At 45.5% G+C, this 27287-nt stretch overlaps 1 protein-coding gene across 3 annotated transcripts in view; it reads left to right on the top strand.

The window, feature by feature from the left end:
- The window catches only part of LRP4 (LDL receptor related protein 4), an 83483-nt gene extending 59272 nt beyond the window's left edge, over nucleotides 1–24211 (top strand). The window contains exons 9-39 of one of the 3 annotated variants that reach the window (XM_068193550.1): nucleotides 290–415; nucleotides 865–999; nucleotides 1164–1289; nucleotides 2326–2556; nucleotides 2815–2971; nucleotides 3329–3546; nucleotides 4457–4633; nucleotides 5177–5302; nucleotides 6017–6225; nucleotides 6829–6910; nucleotides 7516–7621; nucleotides 8425–8626; nucleotides 9000–9189; nucleotides 9431–9562; nucleotides 10233–10373; nucleotides 11073–11159; nucleotides 11365–11536; nucleotides 11620–11782; nucleotides 12028–12253; nucleotides 13638–13941; nucleotides 14231–14449; nucleotides 14761–14895; nucleotides 15147–15255; nucleotides 15585–15729; nucleotides 16221–16334; nucleotides 16634–16757; nucleotides 17721–17788; nucleotides 18394–18481; nucleotides 19009–19150; nucleotides 19711–19779; nucleotides 20894–21031. In XM_068193550.1, the coding sequence (XP_068049651.1) occupies nucleotides 290–415; nucleotides 865–999; nucleotides 1164–1289; nucleotides 2326–2556; nucleotides 2815–2971; nucleotides 3329–3546; nucleotides 4457–4633; nucleotides 5177–5302; nucleotides 6017–6225; nucleotides 6829–6910; nucleotides 7516–7621; nucleotides 8425–8626; nucleotides 9000–9189; nucleotides 9431–9562; nucleotides 10233–10373; nucleotides 11073–11159; nucleotides 11365–11536; nucleotides 11620–11782; nucleotides 12028–12253; nucleotides 13638–13941; nucleotides 14231–14449; nucleotides 14761–14895; nucleotides 15147–15255; nucleotides 15585–15729; nucleotides 16221–16334; nucleotides 16634–16757; nucleotides 17721–17788; nucleotides 18394–18481; nucleotides 19009–19150; nucleotides 19711–19755 (4499 nt within the window). In that variant the 3' untranslated portion in view covers nucleotides 19756–19779; nucleotides 20894–21031. Of the gene's footprint in view, nucleotides 1–289; nucleotides 416–864; nucleotides 1000–1163; nucleotides 1290–2325; nucleotides 2557–2814; nucleotides 2972–3328; nucleotides 3547–4456; nucleotides 4634–5176; nucleotides 5303–6016; nucleotides 6226–6828; nucleotides 6911–7515; nucleotides 7622–8424; nucleotides 8627–8999; nucleotides 9190–9430; nucleotides 9563–10232; nucleotides 10374–11072; nucleotides 11160–11364; nucleotides 11537–11619; nucleotides 11783–12027; nucleotides 12254–13637; nucleotides 13942–14230; nucleotides 14450–14760; nucleotides 14896–15146; nucleotides 15256–15584; nucleotides 15730–16220; nucleotides 16335–16633; nucleotides 16758–17720; nucleotides 17789–18393; nucleotides 18482–19008; nucleotides 19151–19710; nucleotides 19780–20893 lie in introns of all 3 variants that reach the window. The other 2 variants (XM_068193549.1, XM_068193548.1) reach the window with 2 other exon arrangements.
- The last annotated feature ends 3076 nt before the right edge of the window (nucleotides 24212–27287 follow it).

Raw genomic sequence — 27287 nt, 5'->3', positions numbered from 1 at the left:
CCAGGACCTTCCAGTCATTCTAAGAGAAACTAGTCAGATGAACTTCACAGTAAAGCAACAGTGGACTCAGACTGTGGAGAGTTTGCAGACCTCCAAATCAGCATAAAAATATGTGGAGCAGTAAGGACTGCCAGATGAGCTGAATTCAAAAGAAGAGGAAGTAATGTATTTGTGCTCATATGAAACGTTTGTAACAAATCTTGGAAAATGTTCTGTATTCTTTTCTTCACCATGACTATTGTTCCATCAGTAAGCTCTGATGTGCTACTTTTCCCTTCTTCTATTGCAGGCACCCCTCAGTGTGCCCCAGACCAGTTCCTGTGTGGGAACGGGCGTTGTATTGGCCAGAGGAAGCTGTGCAATGGAGCAAATGATTGTGGAGATGGCAGTGATGAGAGCCCACATCAAAACTGCCGTAAGTCCTCCCAAGTTCAGTCTTAGGCATAAATGGAGTCCCATTAATGTGTAGGAGTCTATCTGGTGTTACTGAAGGATTTGTGTAGGAAAGAGAGTCTGAGCTGTGATAATGAGAGCGAGTTAAAGATTGAGGAAAAAAACCTTGTTGGTTTTGCCAATTAAAGACTGCACATGAGAAATGATGGGGAAAAGATTATGATCTCAGATATCACCATTTGTCTACAGAGACACTGAATCCTAAAAACATGTTAATCTGAGTTCTGTTTTCCTGTTCAGTTGTGGCCTGCAGAGGAGAGTTCTGGCTGCAAAGAGGAAGCTTGCAGCACAGCTTGTGTCCTCCCCCTCTTGTTCAGCCTGCTTTGAAGGGTGACTGCTGCCTAACAGCTGAAGGCAAGAGCAGCTGCCTTGCGGTTTCTGCTCAGTTATCTTCACATGTTTCTTCTGCAGGTCCACGAACAGGGGAGGAGAATTGCAATGTCAACAATGGTGGCTGTGCTCAGAAATGCCAGATGGTACGAGGGATGGTGCAGTGCACTTGCCACACAGGTTACAGGCTCCTGGAAGATGGCCGATCATGCCAAGGTGGGTTTTTGGAGCAGTAGCCTCGTCCCTGCTGCTTTGGTATGTTTGAAATTGGTGGCTATGAGAGGGTGAAAATCAGAGTATGAAAGCAGATGCAATCTATCAGTGAGATTTTTGGGTTTGTTGATGATCTATCTAATGGTAACTTTCGCTGTAACATGCAGATGTGAATGAATGTGCTGAGGAAGGCTACTGCAGCCAAGGCTGTACCAACAGTGAAGGAGGCTTCCAGTGCTGGTGTGAGCAAGGCTATGAGCTGCGACCTGACAAACGTAGCTGCAAAGCTCTAGGTAAAGGGGAGTTCAACCTAACAACACAACTGGTGTGTGTCTGTTGGTCCAGTTCTCATAATTATGTCTTTAGTGCTTCACTGGCAGCATTGTGCTGTTCACCAAACAAACACGTGAAGGAAAGGAGGTACCTGGATTTGTGTTAGATATGCACATGCTGTTGATAAAATGTTTGTGAAAATTTTGTGTGATTTTGACCATGGAGAGAGGTACTACACTGTTTCCTTTCCCTGCCAGGGAGACGGTGCTTGCCTTTTCTTCCTAGTCCTTTGTCATTCCTTGTGACTCAGAGCCTGGGACAAAACGCGCTTTCTGACTCTGTTCAGGAAGTGTCTTAGCCTTTCCAATGAGTGAGGCTGTATCACAACTCCATATGGTTTGACCCTTGATGCTGGTCACCAATCCTGAATGCTCTGAATGGCTGCTGTATGGAGATCTGCTGGGTTTTTTTAAAGATATCTATACACTTCTTTAACTTTATTCCTCCTGTAATGCAGGAGCTGAGGAATTAGAAATTTCACTTAAAGACTTTAGATTTCATTAGGAATTCCCCTAGTGATATCTATAAAGGATGTTGGTATTCTGGGAATAGCTTTTTCAGTGGAAGTACCTGCTGAGTTTATATCTGGCTGAGGCAGATTTCAACTGTGTCCTGTCTGTAGTAGAACATGTAATAGAGCACGTGTGTTTGCATGGCTAGGAAATGCATATAGGAAAAAGAAACTAATCCAGCTGCCAAGTGGCTATCTAGTGATATGGTTTAAGAGGCTGAGGTGAGACAGGCTTAGGTAGGACCTGGAATGATTGCTCCTTGCTGAGTTAATGTTTGCCAGAAGGTTTAAAACTGCTCATCTTTGAGTTAGGATTGTGTATAGAGGATGTAAAAACTGCTGTCTAAATGTTTTGCACTTGAGGGTTGATTTCTGCTGCCAGTACTGCAAAACTCTGTTCTGGGACTTGGTGCACAGGGAATGGTAGGCAGGACCCAGTCAAATGCTGTCAAATACTCCAATGCTGTCTTCCTGTATATTCTTAGGCCCGGAGCCTGTGCTGCTCTTTGCCAATCGAATTGATATCCGACAAGTGTTGCCTCATCGCTCTGAGTATACGCTGCTCCTGAACAACCTGGAAAATGCCATTGCCCTTGATTTCCACCACAGCAAGGAGCTGGTGTTCTGGTCTGATGTCACGCTTGATCGCATCATGAGGGCCTATCTGAATGGTAGCAATGTGGAAGAGGTGGTTTCCACAGGGCTGGAGAGCCCAGGTGCGTCATCACAAGAAAGGCAATGGTATAGTGTGGGTGAATGGAGGAAAGTGGGGACCCAGCATTCAGAACAAAGTGTGTCTCCCTGAGGAAGGGTATGGGTTAGATGGAATGGGTGTTAGGTGAGTGTCGCCCTGGAGTTAATCTTGGCTGACAGAAGAAGAAACTGGGCCTCTTCTGAGGTGGACAGAGAAAGGGAACTATTTTTCTGTGCAGATACATGGTTTCATTCTGTGCTTAATTCTGTCTTGTACATAGGTGGACTTGCTATTGATTGGATCCATGACAAATTATACTGGACAGACTCTGGGACATCTCGAATTGAGGTAGCAAACTTGGATGGCACTCACAGAAAAGTGCTTTTGTGGCAGAACCTGGAGAAACCCCGAGCAATTGCCCTACATCCTATGGAGGGGTGAGTGAAAATATGGGAAACCAGGGGGAAAGCCCAGTGAGCTCTCCATGTGCATGCTTTTTGTTGAACATTGAAAACCCTGTTCTTGGTCACAAAGGTTACCTCGGGGCTCAAGACTTGAGTTGGCATTGACCGTTTGGGGAACCTGGCAATGCTGGGACACTTCAGAGCCTTAATCCTGCTCTGGACCCTTCAACTTTCAACAGGCTGGGTGTTACTTTTCACTTCTCCCATGGCTGTGACCCAGTCTCATGCTCAAGGTCACAGGACTGATGTTGCTTTGCCCTGATAGGGAGTGATGTTGGGTGCAGTATGTGGGCCACAAGTTTTCTAGCTGTCTCTCCCTGCCTCCTCCAGTACCATCTACTGGACTGACTGGGGCAACACTCCCCGCATTGAGTATTCCAACATGGATGGCTCTAATCGGCGCATCATTGCGGATACACACCTCTTCTGGCCCAATGGACTGACCATTGACTATGCAGGACATCGAATGTACTGGGTGGACGCCAAACATCATGTCATTGAGAGGGCTGACCTTGATGGACGCAATAGGAAGGCTGTTATTAGCCAAGGTAAGTAACAGGCTTTCTCCAGGGAGTGCTTTCTGCAATAAAGACCACAGAGTAGCACAGTGCTGATCTGAGTTTGAGACACTGGCTCCTGCATCTGTGCTTGTCTCCTGTTCTTTCACTGTGGAATGAATTCTGTCACTACCGAGGGATGGGGTTTGCCATCCAGTCATCATTGGCTGCATCAAAAGCAGGTTGAGGTGGTGAGTCTGCTCTTGTGAGACTTCACCTGGAATGCTGCATCCATCTCTGGGGCTCCAAACATAAGAAGAGCATGGAGCTGTTGGAGGAAGTATAGAGGAGGGCCACAAAGTTGGTAAGAGGACTGATGCACTCACCTACAAAGGCTGGAAAGAAAGTTGGGAATGTTCGGCCTGGAGAGGAAAAGGTTGTGTGGAGACCTCATTGCAACCTTCCAGTATCTGAAGGGAACCTACCAGGAGGCAGGAAAGGGACGTTTCATCAGGAACTGTAGTGTTACAACAAGGAGTACTGGATACAAATTAAAAGAGGGGGAATTCAGGTTAGGTATTAGGAAAACATTTTTTACTGTGAGGATGGTGAAGTGGTGGAACAGGTTGCCCAGGGAGGTTGAAAATGCCCCAACCCTGGCACTGTTCAACTGTTCAGGTTGGATAAAGCCTTGAACAACCTGGTCTAATGGGAGGTGTCCCTGCCTATGGTGGGGGGACTGGGGCTAGATGGTCTTTAAGGTCCATTCCAGCCCCCTAACATTCTATCTATGATTATAGGACAGCAGAGAGGAATTGTCTGTTAAATTAGTGTAAAGTGTATTTGAGCAGGTTGAATGTGGTGAAGCCCAAGGGGCAGTTAAAAGAGCATTCCCTTGTCTCCCTGCTAGACTGAGTCGTGTTAGACGTGATCATATTCCTGTACTGGATGTCTATTGCAGGGCTCCCACACCCATTCGCTATCACTGTGTTTGAGGACAGTCTGTACTGGACAGACTGGCACACCAAGAGCATCAACAGTGCCAACAAATTCACAGGCAAGAACCAGGAGATCATCCGTAACAAACTCCACTTCCCTATGGACATCCACACGCTGCATCCTCAGCGTCAGCCAGCAGGTAACTGCAGAGCAGGTAGAGGCTCCTTTGAACCAGTAGAAGACTCCCTGTGAAGCCGGGAGATGACGTCCTGAACCCAGCATGTGGACGCAGCCCGGCCTGTGCCCGGAGCTGTGGCAGAACTTGATCCACCGCCCTCGTGTTGAGGTTGCTCCGCCGGTACCTCGGAGTTGGGTGTTACCGCAGCTCCCCCTGCTGACACCGGGGGTGGAGGCCTTTCAGTAGGAAATACTTGGGGCTCGTTTACACAAGAGATGTTTTGAGACGGGGAAAAATCATAAGTGGGCGTTGCAATGACTGACACCTCCCTTACTCCTCTTCAATTGCCATTATCTGCTCTCAAAGTGCATTGAGTTAAATGTTCGTTTTAAAATTGAGCCCTAGAAATGTAGTTAGTGCTTTAGTTTATATGTTTCCTTATTTTCAATTAACTTCTGGGTTGGGAAGTTATTTCCATGTGGTCTTGACAGCTCAATTAGTGATTTTCCTCGTTTCTTTACTCTTTGCTTTATGTGTGGTTGCTCTTGTCTTTGGCTACTTGAGCAGGGAGAAACCGTTGTGGGGACAACAACGGAGGCTGCACTCACCTCTGCCTGCCGAGCAGCAAGGATTACACCTGCGCCTGCCCCACGGGCTTCCGCAAGACCAGCAGCCATGCCTGTGCCCAGAGTAAGTGAGGTGGGACCACGTGCTCAGATGTTCAGTGGGTGGCAGAGGGCTGGCAGTGGGACTAAGCATCAGCAGTACTTGCTTCCAAGGAAATGCAGCTGGATAGACTGAGTTAGAAATATTAAGGGTCTTGCCAGAGGGTGCTTCACCTTTTTGATGCATTCCCCTGTTGTGTATTCTCACTGCCCTCACTAGGCTTCATGGGTGGGGATGCAGACAAATTCCACTTTTTGTCCTTATTTCAGGACTGCTGTTAGAACCATGCTACCTGGCACAGGTGATTGTTTCCCTGAAATTCCCATAATGGCTGGGTCAGTGACGAAGAAAAAAAAGTCAGTCCTCATCATTGCCACATTTCTCTTAGTTTGCAACTATGTGAAAAAATTTGACCAACTGTCTTCCAGATTCTCAAGAGCTATTTAGAAATAGCTATTTGATTTGGAGGGATGTCTATGCCATCCTTTGAAGAAATATGGTTGCCCATGTTCCCTCAGCTTAGGTTACACCCCAGGAGAGAGCTCACAACCACGCTGACCTTCCTTGCCCATCCTCTCCCAGTGATATTTTGCTTCCAGTAAAAAAAAATGACCAAAGACCTACCAGTGAGAGATTATGTAGGTGGTTAAGGTTGTGGATATAACAGGGAATTGTCTGTCTATCACTGTATTGTTGAACTTAGAGAAATTAAAAGAAGACCTTTCGACCTTTGATCAGGTCTTGACAAGTTCCTGCTTTTTGCCCGAAGGATGGACATCCGTCGGATCAGCTTTGACACAGATGACCTGTCAGATGATGTCATCCCCCTTGCTGATGTTCGCAGTGCTGTGGCTCTAGATTGGGACTCAAAGGATGACTATGTCTACTGGACAGATGTTAGCACTGACTCAATCAGCCGAGCAAAATGGGATGGATCAAACCAGGAGGTACAGTGTTCACTCTGTGTGGAGGTCATCTGGCGAGGAGACTCCTTGAGCATCAGATTTGAAGCCACTGGGATACACTGGCTTTTTAGGGCACTGCAGTTCATGGTGATCTTTTGTTCAATAGTTTGCCTACTTCTTGCAAACTAATGAGATCACTGGACACTTCGTGAACAATTGGGTGTATGGAGAGCCTTGAATGGAGACATGAAGCATGGTGATTTGTGGGCTGTGGTCAATTCCTTTGTTGTAGCCCTAGAATCTGAAAGGAAGAAGTATTAAATCCTCTGTTACGTTCTACATTTGGAACAAGAGTCATGCTCTTTGGGAATGTTTTTTGCACACACTCCTAGGCTGATGGTACTATAAATGAGGCAAACAGAGTTCAAAGTTTGGATCTGCAGTTTGAACAGGCACAAAAAAATGTATGTTTCTCCAAATAAAAGCCTTATTTGGACTTCTAAGTCCTTAATGTTCTCTCTTGTATGGCACTGCTCTGCCCTTTTGAAAGTTAGCATTGTTTGTGAATGGGTAGTGCATTGGACAAGTACTTTCTCCCTAAGGTCTAAGTTCACTAAGGATTTTTTTCTTATTGTTTTCATTTAGGTTGTGGTGGACACCAGCCTGGAAAGTCCAGCTGGACTTGCAATTGATTGGGTCACCAACAAACTATACTGGACTGATGCAGGTACTGGGATCCTCTGCTTTACATAGACTTTTGTCGTCCTTATTAGTCATGAAAACAGAAAATCTGCTGGATAGTTCTGTCTGTTTCATTCCAAATTTGTATAATTTCTGTGTAGCAGAAAGATGGAGTTTCATGTCTTGTGCTTCTAGTTGAGTGTGAATTGAGGCCCAACCCTTAGTTTAATTCTCTTTACAGTATCCCCAGTACTAATTCTATAAAAACTTTTGTCACTGTTGTCTTGCTGCAGAGCTTGTGATTGATTTATGTATCTTCCAACAGTGTATCTTGGGCTGCAGCAGGAGCATGTTCCCTGCTGGAGAGTCATAGTTAAGAGAGATGTAAGGAAAATTATTCTTTTCTAGCTGTTCTCTCATGGCATGGGGGCTTAGGTGAGAGATGGATTATATACAGGACTCCAAATCAGTGAGAGCCACAGAGGTGACTTTAGAGGATGGAAAGCGACACTTTAAGCCAGATTTCTTACCTATCTTCCAGCTAAGAACACAGACAGATATAGGGGAAAAATGCATTGTTGTATGGAAGTTTTTTGCCTTAGCTCTTGCAATTCCAGTTTCATCTCTTTCATTTTATCTCGACTCTTGTAGGAACAGATCGGATAGAGGTGTCCAATACAGATGGGACCATGAGAACTGTTTTAATATGGGAGAACCTAGACAGACCTAGAGATATTGTGGTGGACCCTGTTGGAGGGTAAGAGAGTCTTTCTTCTGGGATGACATAACAATTCTTATACATCTAAAGACTTTCTGGATCTTTGGTTTTGTACAATTTTCTTTCTCACTGGTGCCATTGTTCTACAACCTGCTAGCGACTGAAACTAGAGATGTGATTTTAGATGCTAATAGAACAAGTTAAGCCGAGATAATTGCGTGTTGTGCTGTGGAGCTTGCAGGAGCTGGCTGGCATTTTCATTTGTTTATCCTGGGGATGTAATAACTAAAGATGTGGTACAAAAATGTTGAGAATGGGGCCATCTAGATATTTTCTATTTCTTTGTTCCACATATATGTTGAATTTGTAATCAAACTCCTTGCTTATCAATTAGAGTTTCAGTCAGAAGGGTGTTCTCAGACCTTGTGGAGGTGGGGATAGGGTGGATAGGAAAAAGCTCGCCAGCCATTGCTTTAGAAGCATTGAATGTCTTGAATGAAAGAATGCTATTCTTTCCTTGAGTGGATTATTGGAAGACAAATGCAGGAATAGTATAAAAGGCTAGTGGTGTACATTGGTAAATAAACAGTTAATTTTTAGACCTTGACCTATTTTCTTGGACTTTATCAAGGTCAAGAAATTGTAATTAGGCCAGCCCATGAGCAGTAGAAGTTGTATAAATTTGAGTATGATCTTAGGTACATTACAAGAGCCCAAGGCTGGACATGAGTACACTAATAGTTTAATGCTTCTTCCTGCTAGGGCCTGAAGGCACCAGACTCCCTTGCTTCTCTGGCAGTGAAAAAGTGTGGGCATTCACTTCTGTCTGGGCTTCTTCTTAGGTTCATGTACTGGACTGACTGGGGAGCTAACCCAAAAATTGAACGTGCTGGGATGGATGCCTCAAACCGCGTGGTGATCATTTCCTCCAACCTGACATGGCCCAATGGCTTGGCCATTGACTACGAGTCACAGCGCTTGTACTGGGCAGACGCAGGCATGAAGACCATCGAGTATGCCAGTCTGGATGGAAGCCACAGGAAGGTAAGGGAGCTGTCTTTGAGGAGCAGGTCTGGGAGTCTGAACACAAAGTGATGATGGTTCCTGCCTCTTTTTCCAATGGAAACGAAAATTTACAAATCAAAGTACACAGTGGCTTCCACTGAAAGAGAAGAGCTCCCTTTCAATTTGAAATTGTGTGACGGAGGTTTGAGGGCTAAGAATGCCTCATCATTCTCTTTTTGCTGTGATTGTATGTTACAATGTTGAGAGGGAGCAAGGGAAGCCTCTTCTCCTTTGTGACTTCATAGTCGCTAATATATATATATTTAAAAAATATATATTATATATATTTTTAAAATATTTTAATTTGTATAATATAATATTTTTCTTTGGGTGATGGGGGTAATCTGAGCAGGTGCTGATTGGGAACAATCTGCCTCATCCCTTTGGACTTACTCTTTATGGTGAGAGAATCTACTGGACAGACTGGCAGGCCAAAAGCATCCAGAGTGCAGACAGGAGGACTGGGCAGTCTCGGGAAACACTGCAGGACAATCTGGAGAATCTTATGGATATTCACGTTTTCCACCGGCACAGGCCACCAGGTACAGAGCTCATGCCCAAGCTCCACTGAACTGAGAGCTTGCTCAGGCTCTGCTGTGTGGCAAGTCTTTTCTGACCTGTCAGCCCTCATTGTCTTAAGTGTATGTGTGGAGTATGAGAGCGTGACAATTAACTCTTGATTTGGTATTTGAGGGCATTCTAGAATGCGTTTCTATAACTGCTGCATCTTTTTTTTTGTGCCAGTGCTGCTGGCTCATGGATTTCTCATTCTCTTTTTCATAGTACATTCAGCATGTGAAGTTAACAATGGAGGCTGCAGTCACCTGTGCCTTTTGGCACCTCTTCCAAAAGGCTACAGCTGTACTTGCCCTACAGGGATCAATCTGCAATCTGATGGCAAGACCTGCTCCCCTGGTGAGACCTTCTCCCCTGTAGAATCCTTATTGTAGTTTTGTATCAGAGCTACATTTTGGCTCTGCCATGTTAGAGAATAAATTTCACTTTTATGTGCTTACCTGCTTTACACCTTAAAAAACCCATTTGGTGCCTGTACCTTCAAATTGAGTGGGAATTACTGTGAAGAAACTTACTGATAAATGGATTGATGAAGGACACATTTTTCTTGTAATTATGTTGGCCAAGTAAACCAAATGTCACATTTTTTCCCATACTTTTGCCCTAATATTGAGGTGAACTCTTAAACTACAAGGTGCTACATTCTTTAATAGGTCTGTATACAGTCCTCTTCTGAGGATGGTGGAAGGCACTTGGCTTCAGGCCATGGTGCATCCACTTTTCCTCCCTAGCAGGAAAAAAGTGCCTCCTAATTTCAATTTCCCACACATATGACCAGAAGTAACTCTTCTGTGAGTGTTATGCCTTTCAGCTTGGATGTAGAGAAGCATTAAATGATGCTCAAAAAAGTGATACTTTTGTACACAGACTGTCCATAAGCCAAGATTTGTTCTGGGACACTTTCCCTTTTCCACTGAAGTGGATGTAAACTCTAGAATACTTGATAAATTATGCCTACAGTTGACTGAACTTGTTCCTCACTATTATCTGTCCATTGTCCACTCTGCAGGAATGACCAGCTTTCTGATCTTTGCCAGAAGGACTGACATCCGGATGGTCTCTCTGGATATCCCCTACTTTGCAGATGTTGTTGTCTCAGTCAATGTCACCATGAAGAACACCATTGCAATTGGAGTGGATCCTCATGAAGGTCTGAACTTCTTACTGTATCTGACTGTGTTTGAAAGGCAACAAGTAACTTCCTATCTAAATGTCTGAGTAAAGACCCAGGCACAGATCTTACTGTAGGCTGTGGATTTGGGTAGGTTTTTATTTTTCTTGTATGTGCTGCAAATAATTTGTTTCCAGTGAGGAAAGGACTATCCTTACAGGAAAGCAGAGAACCCAAACTATATGGAAAAAAACTACCCGCAATATCGAGTGGGGTCCCTGCGCATTTTGGATTTAACAAAGTTCCTCTTGCTGAGACCTTTTACAACAGTAGAGCTGAGACTCTGGTTGTTCATGTATAGTAAACATCTGATGCTGTGCTGGATGTAAATACTGTTGCACTGTAAGGTAGATGATCTCATTTTGAGAAGTCAGATGTGGAACTCTACTACTAGCTGATGGTATTAGATGTTCTCTGTTCCTTTGTGAAGGTCAGACCTCGTGTAAATGTCCTACTTATTTTGGGGAGAATTGGAACAAGAAATTTTGCACTGTTTTATCACTCTAGCTTAATAATCTTGTGCTGTTACTATTCCTGTACAACCAGATCCATTTTGAATGGTGTAGCAGTTAGTCAGACACCTGGATCTTTTTTTTAAGGATTTTGCTGTTTGATTGTTGGGGTTAAGTTTGGTTTTGTTCTGGGCTTTTTCAAGTTCCTCTTTCTTCTTCAACCCAGGAAAGGTTTACTGGTCAGACAGCACTTTGCGGAAAATCAGTCGTGCTGCCCTTGATGGCTCACAATTTGAGGACATCATCACTACAGGTGAGGGAGATTTTGATCTGAGAGCCTCTTTACTTCTATGCAGAATGAAAAGAGAGATTCTCTATACCCTTGTAGAATACATTTTTGGTGGAAAGGCAAGCAAAGCCTAAAGCAGTTGCTTACGAGATGGACAAGAGAAATACTAGAAATTCCTGACTAAATTGGGAGAAAAAGTAGTGACCAAAATGTTTTGCTCTTTTCTCAGGTCTGTTGACTACAGATGGGCTGGCTGTGGATGCTGTTGGCAGGAAGATATATTGGACAGATACAGGAACAAACCGGATTGAAGTGGGCAACCTTGATGGCTCCATGAGGAAAGTCTTGGTCTGGCAGAACCTGGACAGCCCTCGGGCAATAGCTTTATACCATGAAATGGGGTTAGTGTTGTCAAGAGATTGTCTAGGAATTACACTAGAACTTCTGATCTCCTTTTCCTTAATACTTGCTGACTTTTCCTCAGGTATATGTACTGGACAGACTGGGGTGAGAATGCCAAGTTGGAACGCTCTGGGATGGATGGCTCTGGACGTGTGGTGTTGATCAGCAACAACTTGGGCTGGCCTAATGGACTGGCAGTGGATAAGGCTGGGTCCCAGCTGCTCTGGGCTGATGCACACACTGAGGTCTGATTCTGTTCTTCGGTGTTGTTTGTCATAGGGTATTTGGTAGCCTTGAGGCTGCTTTGAAGCTCTTGAGCAAGTTGTCAAAAGAGCAAGGGGAATGTAAGCTTTTCTGAGAGTATGGGCTATGGAGGGAGGGTGAACCTGAATAACATCACTCACCGAGACTGTTTCCCACTTGCTACAGTAAGTGCTAGCAAGAGGGCAAGTGTTTTGAGTATGGGCTGATGTTCTACTTCTTCCTGTAGCGGATCGAGGCTGCGGATCTCAATGGTGCGAACCGCCGCACCCTGCTGTCTCCAGTGCAACACCCCTATGGCCTCACTTTGCTGGACTCTTACATCTACTGGACTGACTGGCAAACTCGCAGCATTCACAGGGCTGACAAGGACACTGGTGCTAATGTCATCTTGGTGAGGGCAAACCTGCCTGGCCTCATGGATATTCAAGCTGTTGACAGGGCACGGCCCCTGGGTAAGTCGCTCCCCAGTTGGTGGGTGTCGGTGGTGGTGAGGGGAGTCCTTCAAAGCTGTGACTGGGAAACAGTCCTTTGGTGTGATAGAGTGACTTCTCAAAAATTAGCTTTTCTTCTGATGCCTCCTTTTAAGGCATCACTTCTTCCCTCTTTAACTATTATTGCACCCTTCCCTGTTTACCCAGCTCTATAGGTCTAGTGTTGATTACTGCATGCTTTTTGACCCCTTTGTCCCATTTCCTTCATTGGATTGCACTGACAACCTCATTTTCGCACACAGCAGAGCCACTTTCTTAGGACAACTGAACAAGTCATGCCTTACTAGGCTTCACCAGACTGAACTGACATTGGACAAGTTCCCTTTTTTAACTCCAGAAGACTCTAATTTTTCTTAAACCAGTTGCTGAAGTATTATTTCAAGTTCTAGTATTATTTCCCAATCATTGCAGGCTTCATTGTCTTGTCTGCCTCTTTGCTCTGCAAAATCTCTGCTGGTTGCTCTTAATATGTAATGTTGTCCAACTATTCTGTGCCAGAGTCAATTCTTTGTTACTCTTTGGGGATCCTATAACACCCCATCGTACCTCTTTGCTTTTCAGTGGAAATTGTTCCTTTGTGCTGTGGTTTTATTTTGGTAGAATTTTCCCCAATACATACTTCTACAGAAAATTGTGCTGCTTTTCCTGTGGTTACTAACAGCAGACCATCATCACTCTTGACTGTGTAACTTGGCAATATAACTTAAAGCTGGCCAAAAGTCTAGCCATCATATCCACATTGTCTTCTTCCTACTCCCTGCACCTGTCTCCTGGGCTTATTCCCTCCTAGTAGATGTAAGCTGGGTTCTTTACAATTTAAAAAAAAAAAAAAATCTATGACCCTAATATGTCAGGCACTTCCAGCAGGCTTCTCTGATGCCTTTGTTTACTTGCCACTGTGTGAAGCTAAGTTGAAACAGAAGCTTCTTTGTCAGCCTGGCCTCTGGTACAGTCACACTATTTCCATACAGGGTTGGATCTTTCTGTCAGCACTACCATTTGCAGCAGTAATAAAGTTAAACTGCAGTTGCATAAATCTGTGAGCATTTGGCTGTTTCTTTTTCCATGGGAAAACTATGATTAGCAAGGAATGCAGGATAAGAGTTTTCTTCTAATGATCCCTCTTGTTCTGGACCCTCTTGGTCTCCTTTGCCAGTCATGCCCATACCGACCATGAATCTTGCAGAGGAGGGAGAGCATCTCTGTACAAAGGGCTTGTAGATTCCCAGCAAGGCTGGGATGGTACAGATGAGCTCAGCTGCTAGCAAGGTGAGCATGTATGTAGCTTTTAAAGTAAAGCTTTGGTCTGTCAGATCCTAAAACTACACTTTCCCTGTTTCTAAAGGCTTCAATAAATGTGGAGTTCGTAATGGTGGCTGCTCCCACCTTTGCTTACCTCACCCCACTGGTTTCTCCTGTGCCTGCCCCACTGGTATCCAACTGAAGAGAGATGAACAGACATGTGACTCTTCTCCAGAGACCTACCTACTTTTCTCTAGCCGTGCTTCCATCCGTCGTATCTCGCTGGACACCAGTGACCACACAGATGTGCACATACCTGTTCCTGAGCTGAACAATGTCATTTCTCTGGACTATGATAGTGTGGATGGCAAGATTTACTACACAGATGTATTTCTTGATGTTATCAGGTAGGTGCCAGTCAACTGCTTGGCCAGTTCCCAGGTCACCCAGTGACTTGTGCTGAGTGTACCAGTAAACTGGGGAGACTGAGTACTGCACCAGTACTTACACCTTGTCTTTGGTACACAGCATCATGTGATCAATGAACTCATGCTGAAAGGTGTGTTTAACCTGCTGGAGACAGGGGCAAAAAATATTAGGGAGGTATTAGTACGCAGTGGACCTGTGATTGATGGAGATCCAGCTTTCCAGGAACTGCCTGTTCCTCACTGCTGTTTGTCATTGATTTTGATCCAGGCGGGCTGATCTGAATGGCAGCAACATGGAAACTGTTATTGGTCAGGGTTTGAAGACTACGGATGGCCTGGCAGTGGACTGGGTTGCCAGGAACCTCTACTGGACAGACACGGGACGCAATACCATCGAAGTGGCGAGACTGGATGGAAGCTCCAGGAAAGTGCTAATCAATAACAGCCTGGATGAACCTCGAGCCATTGCTGTCTTTCCCAAGAAGGGGTAGGTATGGGGTTATTGGTGGGGCAGGGGGAAGGGCTGCACAGAGGCAGGCTGGAAGAGGAAGTTGTGGGAGGAAGAAGAGATGTGCCATGTGAATCTGCAGTTACCAGTAAGGGGTTGACTCTGAGTGACTTGTAGTAGTCAGGCAGGCAGTGAATTTGAAGGTTGGGCAGATAGCTGTGAGAAGCAGGCTACAGACTATATTATATTTTTTGAACCTGAAGAATCTGGCAGTTTCATTCATAACTAAAACTTTCCTTAGGCCAAATGAAATGGTCTTTTCTTCTTACACTTGCCTTTTATCTCTTCAGGTATCTCTTCTGGACAGATTGGGGTCACATTGCTAAAATTGAACGGGCAAACTTGGATGGCTCTGAACGTAAAATCCTGATTAACACTGACCTAGGATGGCCCAATGGATTGACTTTGGATTATGACACCAGGAGGTCAGTGAAAGATTTTCCTATACTTGCATAGGGTTAAGGGATGTAATGAATTTTTTATCCCTCTTAGTTTTATTTATTGGAGTAGCACTGTGGGTTTGGGTTTGGTTTTGGTTTTGGGGTATTTTGGCACCTTCTTCTTTAGTTTTTATTTCCTGATCCATCTTATAATTCCATGATCTTGGTCAGTAAATGACTAGAAAGTAAAGAGAGGCTGTATAGATGGAAGCTCACCTCTTTCCCTGTGCCTTCAGGATATACTGGGTGGATGCTCACCTTGATCGCATAGAGAGTTGTGATCTCAGTGGGAAGCTACGACAAGTGTTGGTCAGCCAGGTGTCACATCCCTTTGCTCTGACACAGGTGAGAAGATTTTCCTGCTGCCACCATTCTTACTGGGGTGTTGATGAGTTTGTACAGTGGAGTTTGGGAACAGGGAAGTGTTACAGTCTGAGGAAACAAAGATGGCTGAGGGGATAGTACTTAAATCTTCTCTGGAGCTAACAAAGGAAGTTTATCTGAACTGTAGGGTGTAGACAGTCATCTTCTTTACAATAAGAGGGTAAGGGTTTGAAAAGGCCTTTGTTTTGGGCCTTCTGCCACTGGCATATGTTTTTTATGAGTACCCTGTGTCTACATGACTAAACATGCTAATAATGGCTGTGATTTTTCTTTGCTGTCTCCCTGAGCAGCAGGACAGATGGATATACTGGACTGACTGGCAAACGAAATCTATCCAGAGAGTGGACAAATACTCTGGGCGTAACAAAGAAACAGTCCTAGCCAATGTTGAGGGATTGATGGATATCATTGTGGTTTCTCCTCAGAGACAGACAGGTAAATAGAAGGACCTTCTCTGGAACCCCACTGCATTATTGTGAATGTCAAGTAAGGATGACATCCTTTTTTTATGCCCAAACTATTCATGCATCTTCCCTTAGCTCATTCCTTGTCTGCCTGTGACTTTTCAGTCAGGTACATATTAATGGTGTTCTGTTAAAGCTTTGATTAGCAAATGTCACTTTCTTGCTGTTCACCCAACATTGTGTTGAAACAGAAGAATGTGAGGTCTTTATTTTTTTTTATCTTTGCCACTGTGTTGTCTGGGCTTCTGTCTAAAGATTTCCAATACCTTCCTTTCAAGACTGCCCTAATCCAATTCAGTGTTTGGCTATTGTCATCACTGTCTTGGCACATGGGCACACGCCAAAAACATAACTTGCCAGATTTCTAAGAAGTATTTCTGGCTGAGCAGCAAAGAAGGTTGTTGCTCTGAGCCCCTTTTTGTTCAGATGTAACATATTTAGAAAATTGTTTGTTCCTTCCAGGTAGTAATGCTTGTGGAGTGAACAATGGAGGCTGCACTCACCTCTGCTTTGCCAGGGCTTCTGACTTTGTCTGCGCATGTCCGGATGAACCAGATGGGCGGCCCTGTTCTACGAGTGAGTTTACTGAGTGACACTTGGGTAGCAGCTTCCATAAGTGAGCCACTGCTACTGCTTATGCAGTGGCAGCCAGAGCAGCTGAGGCTCTTCAGTGTATAGCTCTTACGCAGTCATATATTGGAACTGAGGCCAGTGGTTGTGAGTGATAGAGCCTTCTTGTCCTTTCTGCTGACAGACTGGGTTTGAGATGGAAAGGCTGCTCATATAAGCTATAGAGAGTTTTGGAAATGGCCTATCAGACTTGCTTATCTGTCTCACAAAGTTGGAGTCCTGCTTATTTTCCTCTGTTGTTCTAGTTCCTGGTGTGGTGCCCCCTGGTCCGGAACCAACCAGTGTAAGTGAGAGAAGTCAAACACCACCTGGCAGACTAGGTACTTCAACAACCAAACCTCTCACATCTCTGGAAACAGTGGAAAGAAAGTAAGTGTTCTTGTTCTCTTGGAATTGGGGTGTGAAAGTCCCAGCTTTTGCAAGGTGCCACATGCAAGCCCCCTCTGGTTACCATCATCTGAATATACCTATCCCTAGCCAAAGGCAGATATTCTAGCTCCAGATTTCACATTTTTAATGAATTTAACTATTATGACAAAGATGCAGTTGAGATGGCAAAGATCCATTGCTGAGATGGCAAGAAACAGCTGGAGATCCTTTCTGTCCATTTTGTTGAAATGCGTGTGTGTGAAATGACTGTACTGAAGTGTTAAAATCCACCTTTAGCTCATGTGTCATTCATTTGATAGATTTTTGAATCTCCTAATTTTGAGAACCTATTTTTGAGAGTAGGACAGAGGAGTCTATTGCTTCAATTCACTGAAACATCTCACACTAGACCTCACACAGCTGAGGAAATGGTTCTGCCCTAGAAAGGGATAGCTTGCTTGGGGCAGAACAGAATCTTTGCAGCTCTAACATTTAAGTTGCAGTGCAGGTAGTTAAGAGACTCTTTTCTGCTAATTCCCTACAGCCCACTATTTATACAGCTCAGCAAAAGAGTAGCTCTGTAGTATATGGTTGAGTAATTTACAGAGCAAAACTTGCACTTTGTTGAGTATGATTTATTGGACAAAAATATCTTCATGCTGACTCTGAGACATCTTGATTTTTGCTTCAGCACTGATGCTGAAATTTCTTTCCTGAAAGATGTGAGTACACCTGTGTATCCAAGAGGCAAATATAGAATGAACTGGATATAAAAATACTGCAGACCAGTAATTGATATAGCCATGCACACCTCCTACATATATGTACGTGTATGGTTGTCTCTTCTCTGGATGAAGAAAGGGAAGGGATATCAGTGCTAGCCTATTCCATCCTGCTTTTTGATACCTTTGTTACTGTTGATTCTACTTTTACTAAGTAAATAACTGTCCTTCTGTCATTCAGCTGCTCTGACAAAGATGCTAGGCAAGGCTTGTGTACTCGGGCCAACGAGGCAGTGTTGGCCACCATGGGTGAGTTGCTTTTCTTTAACTCTTCTCCACCAGGGTTGTTCCTCCAGATGTGCTCAGGGCATTCCAGTCCAGAGTGTCTGAAACTGAAATTTCTGAAACTCAGACTTTAATTACTCAAATGCCCTCTGAGTAGGGCAAAATGCTTCTATAAGCATTCATTAACCTAGATGGGGACTTTTCCAGGTGACTCTTTGGTTTGAAGAATAGTTCTGTTTTCTTTCATCCTATACCTCATCCACTGGGCTCTTCCCATTAATAGTACTCTGTTTCACTGTCTCCTTTGTGTTTAGTTGAAGATGGTTGACTATAGTAATTGCTTCCCAATGCAGGAGTAACCTGTCAGCAAGGGGGTCTAACTCTTCCATTACAACCCCATTACAAAGATCTTGACACTTCCTGGTTTGCTGGGGCCTGGGTGAAAGTTGACCATATGTTTGTTTCATATGAAGCCAAACAAAACCTTCTGCTAAACCTTAATGTGCTGACATTTTAGTTTACATAGTTCTGTATGGGTAAAGCCCCAGCATCGGGCATTACACCAAGGTCAGTATTATCCAGTGAAATATAAAATGAGTGCATAAATTATCCTTGGTATTCACTTTCAGGAGAAGGACTGCACGTTAGCTACATTATTGGAGGTCTTCTCAGCATCTTGTTTATTTTGCTGCTTATTGCTGCTTTAATTATATATAGGTAAGTGATCTTTTTTCCCTCTCCTGGCCAGTTGTATTGGGTTGTAGGAGAAGAAAGTCCCTGAAAGAACTAAATCTTTCCTTATTCTTATTGTCATTTACAGTCCTTTTCTCCTCCATTGGAAGGAGTGCTTGATTTTATTTGCAGGGTTTGAGTCCTGTGCCTCTAAAGTGTTGGTCATGCAGTTCTACTATTTGAAACCTTATTGGCTAAATTTTCTGCAGAGAGCTTATGAGTTATGGACAGGGATGTGAGATAATTCGTATCTCAGTAAATGTGTGAGCTCATGTGCTTTCTGACAGATAACTTCACCAGTTAGTGCCATGATAACTTTTGTGATTACATGGCAGTGCCTTGCTGTACTGGTAGCTAGTAAATGGGCTTGTAGCTGAAGAGCTAGATGAAGCCAGGATTCTCTCCTTGAGGGACAGTGGAGATGGCTGAAGCCATCCACTTGCTGAGCACTCAGGAACTTCGGATCCTGGCAGTGGGTTCCTGTGACTTTTCTGACAGCTCTCTCCCTCTAGGCATAATAAGTCCAAGTTTACGGACCCTGGCTTGGGGAACCTAACCTACAGTAATCCTTCATATCGGACATCTACCCAGGAGGTGAAGATTGAATCGATTCCCAAACCAACCATGTACAACCAGCTGTGCTACAAGAAAGAGGTAAGAGCTGCTACTAAGGAGCCCAGCTCAAGCTGCTGTTGAGTATTACAGGCCTCACTATGTGGAAGGATTGCAACTTGTGAGCATTTACTTTTAGGACACAGAAGGACGGCTTCAGTGAATTGTTCAGACTGCTATGGACATCAGCCAGCAGCACTTCTTTTCCAGTGAGCTGTAGTGAATTTGACCTGTCTTTAGTTCTCTGCTTCTTACCCACTCCCACAGTGTCTTGTATTTCATTTGCATTGGGTGCGGGGTCTTGAAAGTGCATGAGCCAATTAAAACTGTCTTCCTTGGATACAGGTCCTGGTTAGTGACTGTTGCACCAAGGTTGCTTTGGACAGTCACCAGGGAAACCAGGCAGCCAGAAGGCGTTTGGTAACGCCAGTGGCTCCTGGCTGTGCACGGTCTGAAAGGGGTGGGATAGGGGAAAAAAATAGAGTCCTTATTAAACAGAGCATTTTAAAGGCCCGTCAGAGGTCCGTACTTGGTGCCACATGATGGAGAGAGTTCAATAAGATATCTTGCAGCACTTAGTGTCTCCTCTCTTTTCTCCTCAGAAGCTTTCTTATCACTCAGATAGTTTCTCAGCTTCCCTCTTCTGATTTCCGTCCACATCCTCACGTCAGGTATCACTACTCTGTGTGTTTGATCCTGCCTCCCTCACTCAAGCTCTGCTGTGTGGCTCAAGCGCTGTCCGTACTAATTGCTCTTTCTTGGTTTCCCCCCCTGCTTTTATGTCCTTAAACTAGCTGTACTGTCTGTCAGGAACATATAAGTAATTTTGTATGGCAGATTCTTTGGTCTGGGCTTTGGCTACTCATACTCACTGATATTTTAAAAGGCAGTTTCTGTTAGAACTATTTATGATTTTCTGTTAGATCGCTTAGTTCCTCTGGCAGGGATCACAGACTTAGCAGGGGAGAGTTTTCCCTTACTGTTTTTCAAAGGTACTATCCAGTAGATTCCCCAAATCATCAAGCCATTTTAGCCTTATCTATTAAGGATAAGCCAGGATTATTTATCTGGGAATCTAAATCCTTTCCACTTTTTTCTTAATTCTGATGTTCCTTGGTATACACAGATGTATATTTCCCCACCGCCTCCACTTTCTCCTCAGGGATAGATCAGATGCTCCTTATTTCTCAGTGAGCCAAGTTAGATTTCACTGTTTTAATCTCAGTGTGGTCCCTTTTGCCTCTGATCATTTTCGTTGTTTCCCTATAATCTCCTTCCCCTATGCTGCTGTGAGACTGACTCAGCAGGAGTATTCCAGCTGTGCTTTGCTGAGAGGTGAATCTAGAATGACTCAGACGTAAAGATTTGCAAACCTAGAATTGATCTCCTGCCTACTTTTACCATGAGGTTTTCTGTCTGTTCCTGCTTCCCATTTTGTTTGGTGGGGTTTTTTTCCTTCCTTTTTAGGTTCAGTGTTCCTACTCTCTTCTGTCAGGTAATATGTGTAGTTGAATGAGAAGAGCAGCCTCATCCTCATTCCACTTCCATGACTGAAGAATCATGGAGTTTGGAATGAGAGCCCTTGCAGGGAGGACTCGTTTGGGGGCGGTAAAGAGCTAAAGGAAGATTAAAATGTGTTCTGTCATTGTAGCTGTTAAAGCCAGTGGCTGTTTACATGGAGGTCCAGCTTTTTGTCTGCTTCACTGTCTTCATTCCAGCTCTGCATTGCTCTTTGCCTTATTTTTCCATAGACTTATTTTTTTCATTCATCTGTCTTCTCCCTAGACTGGTCCTGACCACAGCTACACTAAGGAGAAGATCAAGATTGTGGAGGGAATATGCCTTTTATCCAGTGATGATTCCGAATGGGATGACCTTAAGCAGATTCGGAGCTCCCGTGGAGGGATCCTCCGGGACCACGTCTGCATGAAGACGGATACGGTCTCTATCCAGGCCAGTTCTGGTTCACTGGATGACACCGAAACTGAGCAGCTGCTACAGGAAGAACAGTCTGAATGCAGCAGTGTTAACACAGCAGCAGCCACTCCTGAGCGGCGGGGCTCACTCCCAGACACAGGCTGGAAACACCAACGCAAGCCCTCCACAGAGAGCGAGGTCTAAAGTACACGTGACTTTAAAAACAGTCGTACCCTCCTTACCCTCTGCTCTGCACAAAAAAGACAGAACTCTGCCTGCCTGGCAAGGAAGGGCGCAGAGATCAGCCTCTCTTGCGAGGGGCCTGAGACTGGGATTGCCTTTCAGCATGGAGCTTGGGCAGCTGTGTTGTTGTGTTTGGAGAAAGAGGATGGGTGGGTTGGTTGGAGCCCAGAGACCCTTTTGACTCATTTTCACTGTCTGTGGTTTATTTATATGTTCCCTTTTCCTGGAAGTTGCCACATTAACTTTTGCAGTGACTCGTCTGGCCTGAATCTAGTTTGGAGTCTGTTCCCTGGCAACCTGCAAGTCCTGTGCCATCCAGCTCACGGTCAATGCCCATGAAGAGAGCAGAGCTGCCTCATTGCTGGCTCCTGGTCACAGAAGTACCCCTAGTCATTCCAGCACTAGCAGCACTCTTTGAGGCTTTGTGTTGAGGGGTCTCTGACATGAGAGGGGTCTTGGTATAGATGGGATATACTTTGGGGCTCAAGAGGACACTGACACAGCATCAGGTCACCTTGTAAAGGCATAAAGAGGATAAGCACAGTTGCCAAGACTTACTTCATGAGAGCATCACTGCTTACTTTCATATCTGCTACTAAAAACTTTAAGGAATGCTCAGATTGGAGCACTGTGTCTGTTGCTGGCAGTGGACACTGCTCCTATTCTCTCCCCTTTCCTGTTAAAACATGTTTTTACTCTGGAAAAACAAGAATTAGCAAATGCCCCTTTCAGAACTGTTCCCTGAGTACTGGAGTCTGAGTGCTGAACTTGAGACAAGAAGAAATTGTTATTTTACTTAGCTCTACAGAGCTAATGGGGGGAAATGGATCTCAGCAAGACCTAAATTTTACTCATCTTTGCATAACTGATATATAAAAAAAGAAAAAGAAAATTTGCTAGGTCCCCACTAGTCCAAATTCTGCAAGGTCCCAACTGTTTTGGCCTTTAGGACCTTTGATTACCATAATAAGGGAAAACAGAGAATTCCTAGGTCGAGTCTTTCCCAGGGGGAATGCTCAGTGCTGACAGTTAAGAACTGCTTTATAACTAGGCTGAGCCCATTTGACCTAGAATGGGAGACAATAATCAGGGAGCTGCAAGGGCCATTTTAAGTAGTTTTTTATCAGAAAGAATTGCACTTTAAGTTCTTCTGTTACCACTAAATAGCTCTCCTTGCCAAATAATTTTTCCCATCAGCTGCATGAGCTTCAGTTGTTCTCTGGCCTCCAAGATTTACCCTTTAGGGAATGTCATCCTACCCTTGCAGCCAAAACCCAGCAACATTTGGAGCTGGGTCTTGCATGCTCCCAAGGACTATTGCCACCTCTTCATACTCTCTTGTCATCTGTTTGTTCAAAAAGAAAAAAGAGAAAATACTGCTTGACACTTCTTCAAAACCAAAATTTATATCAACCCCTCAAATCACATGGTAAAATATTAACCATTAAGTCAGATCCTTGGAAGCAGAATTTCCCAGTGAAGAATTTCTCACTACAAACTTTGTAACCTCTTTTATCGCATGGAAAGAGGTCAAGTACATTCCCATCCATGGTGTAAAGAGAGAAAAACATATACTGGGGTATGGTTCAGAGGTAGGGGGAGCGTACATCTCCCATGCAATATTTTTTTCAGCTGATTAAAAAGGAGAATCATCCTACTCTGCTCGAACCTTGTTTATATGCTAACAGGCCTGCTACCCCTGAAAAACACAACAGTTTGCCTGTACTTTTCACAGCAGAGGTAGCTTTGTAGATAGGGGAAGGTTGCAACTTCGACCTGGCTAGGTGGCTTGAGACTCTGTCCCTAATTGCACCATTGGGCTGACTGGTGTATATTCCTGTGGAAAACGAACTGGAGCTAAGGCTTGGGTTTCCCTGTGTTAATGTGGGACTCTTCCCTACTCCCAGAGGGATTTACTTTTATTTTTTTTTAATTAGATTTTTATTTAATTATTTATTTGTTTGACTCCAGCCTTGGAAGCATTGATTTTGTTGGGCAGAGGCACTTTTGGATTGAGGTGTGGACTTGACTGGGAACTGAGAAAGGAGTGCATATCACTGACATGGGCCCTGCCCATCTAAGCCACTTCACGCAGGGACAGCACCAGAGGGTTCAAGCATAAGAAGAAGAATCAATTTGAGCAGAAACCATGTGTAGGGGCAGGGGCATCAGGGCTGGGAGTGGGGAGATTAAGGGGGAAGGCTCTGACCTATAGGAGAGCTGGGTTTCTTTGGGTTTTGGAATGGGTTGTTCTTTTTTTTTCCCAGTAGCTTATGTGACCATGCACCAAAATCCTGAGGTGGGACAGGAGTGAAGGGAAACATCTGCCCAGACCTGTCACTTAAGATGAAGTCAGCCTGTCACAGTAATTGCTGTCCAAGTCACAAGAGTGGAAGGGAAAGGAAAAACAGTCAGTCTTTTCAACAACTCCTGGTGTTTGTGATCTCCACCTTGATCAATATTCTCTGCTGCTTCTTAGGAGAGACCCTGCGCACTTCAGCCTAACAACCATTCATAACTGCTCTCTGCTCCCTTCCTCAAATGATTATGGTGAAAAGGAGCAATAAAATGTCACACAGCCTCCTCTACGAGTGAGGTGGGCAGAAATTCGTGGCTTTTTTCTAGAGACAGCCCCAGTGAGATGCTGCCTTGGGGATGCATCATGGTTCCCCAATCCGGGGAAGAGAAGACCCTCGTTGCACTTAGGATGTTAAGAATGTAGAAGGGCTACTGGAGGAAGATCTCTTGAACACTGATTTACTGTGTAAAAAGCAAACCTCTCTCCTGTCTGTCCTGAGCTAATGTCAGTGGATTTCCATGTGTTCCTGTGTAATGGTTTTAACGTTATTCACTGGAGACATTGGATTTTCTGGAGTTATTTAACCACTGTGTTCAATATTTTAGGGGTTGATGATAATTTAATATAAATTTAGCTTTTCTTAACCACTCTGTCTGGCTTTTGGTTGTGAATCATGCATGTTATTTGGACTCTCCTTTGAATGAGGAGTTCAAACCTTTGAATGAGGAGTCCAAACCTGTTCAGACAGAACCTCAACTTTGCTTCATTTCAAAGGAGCAAGAAGGTAGGAATGGATTTAGGTTCTTAGAAGCCTGATTGTAGCACACACTATACCCCTGTGATTTTGAATCAAGGACCCAATATCTACACTCACTTCTGAAGATTCTTTCACACACATAATATCTCTCACTCTGCCCCACCTTGCTTTCCCCCCCCCCTCTTTATTAGCAAGGCAACAGCAGAGGAGGCTGTTCATTTTGGCATGTATTAGAACTGTAGAGGTCTCAAGCTTCTGCTGAGTGGAAAACAAAGTTCTGAAGAAAAGCATTTTTTCTTTATGTAGGGGGGGGGGGTTTAAGCTCCTGTAGCCTTTTTTTATAACCAAGAGTTTAAATAGTGCAAAAGGCTGAGTAATGAATGAAACATCCACTAATAACTGACACTGCAGTATTAGTGACAATCTTGTAACATATTCTGTTCCTTTCTGATGAACTACCTTAAATGTTTAAAACAACTGTATTTCTGCTCATTTCACAATTGAAGCACAGTGCAGAAGCCATTTCAGTCAGTTCATGAAAAAATTGCCTGACTTCCAGAAAACTGATGGTGCTCACATGGCACGGTGGGAGAGGGCAGTGTAAGACTAATTGCAGTTGCGTGCATGGCATTCTGGTGTCCTTTGTCTTCTATTCTCATCACCCATAAAAAATTTTCCTTCCATTTTTTAATCTGAAGTGAAGAAACAAAGGAGAGAAAACACACTCTGCTCCAAAAAAGTTCACAGAATAGGTCAGGGTGGAGAGGTCACTGTGGGTCACCTGAGCCAACCTCCCTGATCAAGCAGGGTCACCCCAGAGCACACGGCACAGGACAGTGTCCAGACAAATCTGGGATCTCCGGTGAGGGAGACTCCACAACTTCTGTGGGCCGTCTTCCGGTGCACGGTCACCCACACAGTAAAGAAGTTCCTGCTATTCATGTGGAATTTCCTGTGCATCAGTTTCTGCCCGTCTCCTCTTGCTCTGTTGCTGGGCACCACGGAGCAGAGCCTGGCTCCATCCTCTGTCAGCCTCCCTTCAGATACTGACAGACATTGATGAGGTCCCCTCTCAGCCGTTTCTTGAGTTGCTGCTTTGCAAACTCACCACAGGAAAGAGAAGGTCCGTTCCTCTGTAACAGGATCTTCCCCAAAGCCGAATCCATCAGCTCCGAGATGCTTTAGCCCACTGCCAGCGGGTCCCGCAGCGTGACCCGGCTGCCTTAGGACCTGCGCCTCTCGCCAGGCACCGCTCTGGCCGTACAGGGCCCGGCAGCCCCATCCTGCACCCTCCCCAGGGACACGGCGGCGGCGGCGGCGGCCGAGAGAGCGGACGGGCACGTCTCGGTAGTTCCCGAGCGGGGTGCGCCCGGGCCGGGCCGGGCCGGGTCGGGTCGGGCTGGGTCGGGCTGGGCCGGGCCGGTGCCGCCGGCGGCCGCCCGCGGCGGTGCGCGCTCCCCGGCGGCCCCGCCGCCGTCTCGGGAGCGCGCGGAGAGCACGCACTGCGGCTGCCAGATTCAAACGGGCCAATAAGAGGCGCGGGCGCGAGCGCAGGCGGGGCCGGCAGCGGCCAATGGGCGCGGCGGACACTGGGAGGTGCGGGCGGTGCTGTCGATTTCAAACCCCGCCGAGCAGCCGCCGGACCGTCACCGGCCCGACCCCCGGGCCCAGGTGAGACCCCGCTGTCCTTGTCCCTTTCCCGCTGGGCCCTGGTCCCTGTTCCGTCCGCTGTCCGCGCCCGTGGGAGGGCGGCTAGGCCTTCCTCCGCCGCCAGGCCCGAGCCTCCCCGTTTCTCCCGGGGAGCGTGTGGAGGCGTAGTCCCGGTGGTGCGACATCTCCCCACGGGGATGGCCCGCGGGCTGCGGCGGCATCCGCCCGCAGAGCCCGGCGGCGTGAGGATTGCGGCAGGTAGCGGCGAGAGGCCGCGGCCTGTACCGCGCCGCGCCGCGGAGGTGCAGCTCGCTCAGGCCGCCTGCCTGCCAGCCGGGGGGCGATGGGGCCGGTGGGAGCCGCGGGCTCGGCGCCTCCGCTACGGCCGCCTCCGTCCGTTGTGGGCCTGGGGCTGCTAATGGGAGCCTTCCGTGGGAGGCGGCCGGGATAGTGGGCCTGGGAGCCGTCGGGGGACCTGGGCACCCCTTAAGGGAAATGCGGATCGGGCGCTTTCTATCCCTTGAGGCTGCGTGCAGGATCGGTTCCCCCTCTAGGAGGTCCTAAGAGAAACCTTCTCTGGGGTGACTGTAGTCCTAAAAACAAAGGCGCGAGCTCGTCTCTTATTTCTGCAGCTCTGTTGTTGCGTGCGAGTGTTAAGATTGCCAGAGCCCCTCACCAGGAGATGCTCCTGTTGAATCCTCTCTAGTATATGCGAAGAAGAGCTGGCTAGAAGTGCGTGTCCCATGTTGCTGCACACATACCTTTCCCGCATTTCATTTGATTTTGTTTCTGAAAGAGGCAGTCTTGTGATTCTCCCAAAGACAGTAGTTTTCAGGTTGGTGTGCAGAGGGTTTTCCTCCTGAATCTGGTGCTCTGTCAGTGGGAGACCGCAGTTTTTGGGTCGGAAGACAAGAGGTTGAGGAATGATACTTCTGTGTGCCTTAAGCAAACCAGGATTCTGTTCTAAGAATAAAAATTTTAAAAAATATGTGCTACAGTTTTCTAACTGATTTGTGTTTGTTGTGTATAATCTATCTGATTATTCTGCGGTTTTTACTTTTGGCTGATTTTAGTGTTTGATTTTCTGCTATTTCCGCTGAACTGCAGTGCAGTTCAAGTTGCCTTGTGCAGGTGAGAAGGGGATGAGTACTTGCTGGGATGTTGAGCTACCAGCAGTGGGAGCCCTTCCTAATGTATTACTTGTGTATCAAAGAAAATGTTGCTGTAGGCTTTCAGTGAATTTATTCGTTTGAAACTGTAAAGCTGCTTAGTTCAGAATGCATGGAGTCTTGAATATTGGAGTATTCTAGTGG

The sequence above is a fragment of the Anomalospiza imberbis genome, chromosome 6 (genome assembly GCF_031753505.1).
Source record: "Anomalospiza imberbis isolate Cuckoo-Finch-1a 21T00152 chromosome 6, ASM3175350v1, whole genome shotgun sequence".
NCBI lineage: Eukaryota > Metazoa > Chordata > Aves > Passeriformes > Viduidae > Anomalospiza > Anomalospiza imberbis.
The sequence above is the reverse complement of the archived record's forward strand: the minus strand, read 5'-3'. Positions and strand labels throughout refer to the sequence as shown.